The sequence below is a fragment of the Corylus avellana genome, chromosome 2, assembly GCF_965113065.1.
Source record: "Corylus avellana chromosome 2, dhCorAvel1.hap1.2, whole genome shotgun sequence".
In the NCBI taxonomy this organism is placed as follows: domain Eukaryota; kingdom Viridiplantae; phylum Streptophyta; class Magnoliopsida; order Fagales; family Betulaceae; genus Corylus; species Corylus avellana.
In genome coordinates, this window is record NC_142491.1 from 29,736,316 (window position 1) to 29,742,355 (window position 6,040).

The window sequence follows — 6,040 nt, forward strand, 5'->3', positions numbered from 1 at the left end:
ACACACAAACTAAACTCAAAATGGCACACTCAGTAGAGTCTTAAAGGATCTCATCCTAGGTACTCACTCACTGGGTAAACTCTCTAAGGATCTCCTTCCTAGACACTAGACTATCCACACATACCCTTGGACGCGAACACTGTCACACATACCCTTGGCTAACGTTCAATCCACAGTCTCTTCTTCACGCCCTAAACGCCAACCCAGGCTCAAGCGGGACTTACAGATACCTCGACGACACGTGGTAGCGGGGTGGTGGCAGACTGAACTGACGGGGTGGTGGACTACCGTCTAACAGCTAGGATCTTGACACAGAGAAAGGTTAACAGGGGGTAAGCAAAGAGGATAAGAGCAAGACAATACTCAGGGGCAAAAAGGAGAGCAGGGTGTACATCAAGCAGCAAAGAGATCGAAACTCTTATGGCTCTGATACCAAGGAGGGGGAGGGGGGTGGAAGCCCAGTATGCATATAGATGCAAGGGATAGGGGAGAGTGATGTACATGCAAGGGATAGGGGATTCAGGAGAGGACTCTGGACAGGCTTCTGGACGGGCTTTGCAGACTTTTCGTCTTCTTCGTCAGAAGGTTCATCAAGAGCAGCAAGAAGGGCTTTCAACTTCTTTTTCTTGGAAGAAGATATCTTCTTGGAGGAGCTGGAAGTAGAGGAAGGGGAAGAAACAGGAGAAGTTTCTTTTTCTTCTTTTGGAGAAGAAAATACACTGGGGGTAACAAGAAGAGGGGGTTTTGCCGTTAGTGGCTGGGCCTTGAGGGCCTGAGACATGCTTTTGACAGCAAGGACAATGTCATCAGTTAGTGAGCATTTATTCCACCATTTGATAAACCATTGTCGTTGAATCTTACCAGAAAAACCAGTAGGAAGTAAATCCACAATATCAGCTTGGCTTTTATTGTGATTCGTGAGATAGGCATTAGCAACCATGGACATATGATTCATCTTATTGAGCAGTTCTTGTTCAGACAAACCGTCAATATTCCATTCATACAATTTATCGGCAGACACAGAGAATTGGGATTGGAGAAACCTTTCCTCGAATTGCAAATCAGGAGGAGTAGGTTTGGAATAAAAATTCTTTGTAAGATTGAAGGGTTTGGACCCGTCATAGATCCTTTGGAGTTTTGGCTCCATTTCAATCTTTCTAAAGTTTTGTTCAAGAATTCTGACGTCAGAATGAGTGGATTCTTGAGAAGAAGTTTCAGAATCAGAAGAGGAAACTTTTTTGATAACAAAATTTTGTCCAGAAGAACTGGCACGACTATGAGTAAGTTCAGAAAGCAATTTGTTGACTTTCTCAAGGTTCATTTGAGAAGTCGTTTTTAAACCAGAAGGTTTTGACAAATTAGGGAGAGAGATCAGGGGTTTTTCAATCTTTGGAGGAGCAGAGGAAACCTTTGAATCAGAAGAGAGAGAGGGAAGTTTCTCTTCGATACGATCCAACTGTTGTCCTAAAATATGCAAAGATTGGGCACAAAAATTGTTTTGTTCGAGAATTCTCCTATCGTTAGTGACAGGATCTTTATCATGAGTTTTGAAAGGGGAACATTTGACAACCATTTTGTTGACATCAAGAAGAGTGTTTTCAAGAGGGGGATGAGAATGTTTGACAATTGTATATATATATTGAGTATGTTTCAGAATCAAGTGTTGCAAAGGACAAAAACATGAGTTGGTGGTAAAAGAGAGATTATATATGTAAAATGAAGTTGCTGAAATCAAGTTTTGCAGGACTGTTTTTGCTTAGAAAAAAATAATAATAATAATAATTGCAAAGATAAAGGCCTGATTCGGTGGTGTGTGTGAGAGAGAAAGAGGTTTACAAAATATATATATACATATAAAGCGTTTCAGAAGTAAGTGTTGCAATTTGCAAAGGACAAAAAGGTGGTGAGAGAGAGATTATATATTTATATATATAAAATGAAGTTGCAGGAGTGTTTTTGCTTTAAAAAAAATAAAAAATTAATTAGTTGCAAAGAAGAAGGCATACTAGGTGGTGTGAGAGAGAAGGAGATTATAAAATATCTCTGCCAAATCCATGTGGTTCACATAAAAGAAAAGAAAAAAAATTAATTAATTGCAAAGAAGAAGGCATGAGTCGGTGGTGTGAGAGAGAGAGAAAAAAAATTGCAAAATATCTTTGTCAAATATGTTGACCCACATCCTTGTCCTTTTCCTTTCTGTTGACAGAAGGGCAAGGCTTTGAGACGAGTGCGACGTGCGAGAGAGAAAGAAACAGTGAGATAATTCAAATGGGGCACGTGAAGATGCAGAAAAAGTAAGCGGAAAAAGGGGCAGCATCAGAAACAATGCAAAAAAGAGTGTTCAGAAAGAAAAAAAAACATCTAGAAGCCAGCAGAGTGATAAAGCCATCGTCTCTCTCACTCTGCTACTCCTCAAAGTATCTCTCTCTCCCTCAATATTTTCTTCCATCTCTCACTCAGTAAAACCATACACTCAAAAAACAAGCCAAAATACAGAAATCTCGTCTCTCTGTCACTTTGCTCAAAAAACTATACTGCTCACCATGATTTTTCTCGTTCTATATAAACACCTTTCTCTTGGTTATGTTTTTTTGTAGCCAAGAACGTCAAAGTTTCGTCTCTCTCTCTCTTTGACCCTCGAAAGAACAGAGTATATAGAAATCAAAAGAAAAATAAGACATACCACAATATGTAGCTCTCAAAGATGGGCGACGGGACTCAGCAGCTCTCAAATTCACAGAAGGGTTTGCAGTTCTCAAATTCGCGGAGGAGGCGCAAGGCATGAAAAAAATTTGTATATATATTGGTAATGTTGTAAATATGTGAAATATTTTGGATATTTTTGGCACTATGTTATTTTCATTAAACAAAAACTGCGGCGCGCCTTTTCCATTTAAAGTGCGTTTGGTCAAAAGCCCCAAATTGGAGCTTGTGGCTAAACGCTCGGTTTAACGTTTGGGAGGACGAAAAGCTCTTTATTAAAAGAAACCCAAACGACCAATTTTTTTCTTGAAAGTGCTTTTTGGAACCTAAAAGCCCTTTTGGTGCTGTAAATCGCAATCCCAAACATGCACTTAGAAAATACATTATTTTTCAGCTTTTCTTAAAGTGTAGTTTTGAAATTTTTTGGAAAGAAAAAAAAAGTGCTTTCCTTAATAAAGCCATGTAGATTGCTAACCAACTTGACATTACCCCTAACAATTTTCAACCCAACAGCTAGCCCAACTAATTACTCCAGCTGCTTAACTGATTGTCCAAGTCACTTCTGTTGCTACCCATAAAACGCACTGTATGACTTCCTTCTAAAACTAACCATTTTGAATAAGGTTATCTTACCTATGTGATGTCCCTTTAATTCAGGCATTCTCTTTTCAAGATTTCTCCCTTCTCAAGATTGCTACCTTGGTTACTGTTGCAGCCTTCATCTTCAACTTTCAACCCAATAGCTAGCCCAACTAATTACTCTAGCTGCTTAACTGATTGTCCAAGTCACTTGTGCTGCTACCCATAAAACGCACCACATGACTTCCTTCTAAAACTAATCATTTTGAATAAGGTTTATCTTACCTATGTGATGTTCCTTCAATTTAAGCATTCCCTTCTCAAGATTTCTCCCTTCTCAAGATTGCTGCCTTGGTTACCGTTGCAGCCTTCTCCTTCCTTTCTTCTTTAATATATATATATCATTGTCTACCGATACATGAACATCTCTTCAAAATTTGAGCTACATGTGTGTTATCGCTCACTTCATAGATAGTGATTGGAAAATGCATAAAAAAAATAATCAAGTTTTGCCTAATTCCCGATCATAAGGGTGAATCTATTGGAAGAAAGTTAGAGACTACATTGTTAGAATGAGGGTTGATAGTGTTTTCACCAGTACAATTGATAATGCCTCAGACAATGGTGTGGGGATTGAGCATATAAAGATTAAGAAGCAAAATAAGTGTTCTGCTATTTTAGGAGGTGAATTTATTCACATGTGGTGTGCTGCCCATATTTTAAATCTTATTGTAAAGGATGACATAAATGACTTGGGTGATTGTATTGGCAATATAAGAAATACGATGAGATTTGTAAGGTCTTCACCGACAAAGATGGTGAAGTTTAAAGGTTGTATAAAGCAGGAAAATATTCAATGTGCGAAGATGGTGTGCCTATATGTTGAAACTAGATGGAATTTTACATACTTAATGTTGAGCATCGCTGAGAAGTACGAAAAAGCTTTTGACCTACTAGGTGGGGATGATGGTCATTTGTTTGTTGTTCCTTCCATTACTGATTGGGAAAATGCTAGGGCACTTGTGAAGTTTTTGAAGACTTTTATGATGCAACATTGAAGTTTTCAGCTAAATGTTGATAAATTAGTTATTTGCAAATTCAATTTACTTTTCATTACTTATTAATTCATTTTAGTTATTTATTACTTTTTAGGTTCAACTCATGTCACCTCCAATTCATATTTCATGCAACTTTGTATTATTCAATATACATTGAATGATGAGTGTCTTAGTCATGATCCTATCTTGAGTGCTGTGAGTTTAAGTATGAAAAGTATTGAGGGAATATGGATAACATCAACTTTATGATGTATGTTGAGAAGTGCCAAATATTCCATATTTGGACCCCCCCCTTTAATTATATTAGTTAATCCTTTAGTTGTGTTGTTATTTAATGTAGGTAATTGAAAAAAAACTACAGCTTTAAAGGAAAAAATGCAAAGTTTGAAAGAAAGCATACTTTGAGAAGACCTAGATGATGTGGTTAAGTTTAACCCAATCCAAGAAAATGTTAAATCGGATTAAAGATCAGATTGGATTAAAGTTTAGATTAGATAAAATTTCGGATTAGATTCAAATTCAGATTCTGCACATGTCTCAGTATTTTGACCATAACTTTCCGCTAAAATATCGGATTGAAGTGATTCAAGCGGCGTTAGAAAGCTAACTCAAAATAATATAGTTCATTGTGAAATAGGTTTCCTAATTCGGATAGTTACTATGCCAAAATCACCCTGCAATAAAAGGACAGAAATCTGGACGAATCCTATTTTGATCTCAGACTTCTATTTGGACTGGGGGACAGACCTCCGAATTATCTAGGTTTAATAGGGTTTCTAGGACTTCTCTAACCCTATAAATAGACTTCTTTGTATTCAAGAAAAGATACACAATTTCAGAGACTAGTTTTGTGATACAATTTTGGAGACAGAATGTAATTCACAGCTTTTCTTTTAGTTTAATTTTTCTTTAGGTTTAGGTTTTAGTTTCATAGTCATGTAGAGCTAAATTCTCAACTAAGGTTGGGGATGAAGCCTTATCGATGAGGAACAACGTTACTTTTCTGTAAGTTTTTATTATTATGATTTTATTGAGTTTATTATTTCAATTATTTTACTTCTAATTAATTGTGCGGATATCTCTTGTGATTCAAGGATACTTGTGATGATTTGAGATAATTTCATATGATTGATTGCTTGGTTTTTAACTCATAAAGATTGGATATCCCTTGTGATTTGTTCTACAGATACATCTGATGTTTCGATTGAATTTGGATTCCTTTTGTGATTTGGTCAATGAATGGATACAAGAGATGATTTTGATTAATTATTTGAAGCATAGTAAAACATACATAAGATTTAAATTGTGAGAATTTCGGATTAATATTGATGAACATAAAGTATGTTGTTATGATTTGGTGAGTGTGGATTCCGCATCCTTAGTACCTTTATCTATTGATTTACTTAGTTTATTTGTTTTATGTTTAGTCTTTTAATTTTCAAAATCAAATTCAAAACCCTTTTGGAACTAGGTGAAGATTTAATTAGTTTAGATTTAAATTGTTCTTTAAAAAATACAATTCTCTGTAGGTTTGACCTCGCACTTTTAATCCATTAAATTATAAACGATTCGTGCACTTGTGAGTTAAATAAATTTGCACAACATATGTTGCTTTTATTCTTGATCCGCGCTCTAAGACGAGTGCATTGGTGTTTTGGTTGAAAAAATGCAATGAGCCTAAGTGGGCAAAAAACATAGAG

At 36.2% G+C, this 6,040-nt stretch overlaps 1 protein-coding gene across 1 annotated transcript; it reads left to right on the plus strand.

The window, feature by feature from the left end:
• The first annotated feature begins 3,854 nt into the window (after nucleotides 1-3,854).
• LOC148587595 (zinc finger BED domain-containing protein RICESLEEPER 2-like) lies at nucleotides 3,855-4,340 on the plus strand. The gene has a single exon (XM_088512712.1). It carries the CDS (start codon nucleotides 3,855-3,857, stop codon nucleotides 4,338-4,340), a length of 486 nt encoding a protein of 161 aa, XP_088368838.1.
• The last annotated feature ends 1,700 nt before the right edge of the window (nucleotides 4,341-6,040 follow it).

Excerpts from the sequence above, each read along its gene's own strand:
- LOC148587595 (XM_088512712.1), top strand. The coding sequence starts at position 3,855 with ATGAGGGTTGATAGTGTTTTCACCAGTACAATTGATAATGCCTCAGAC.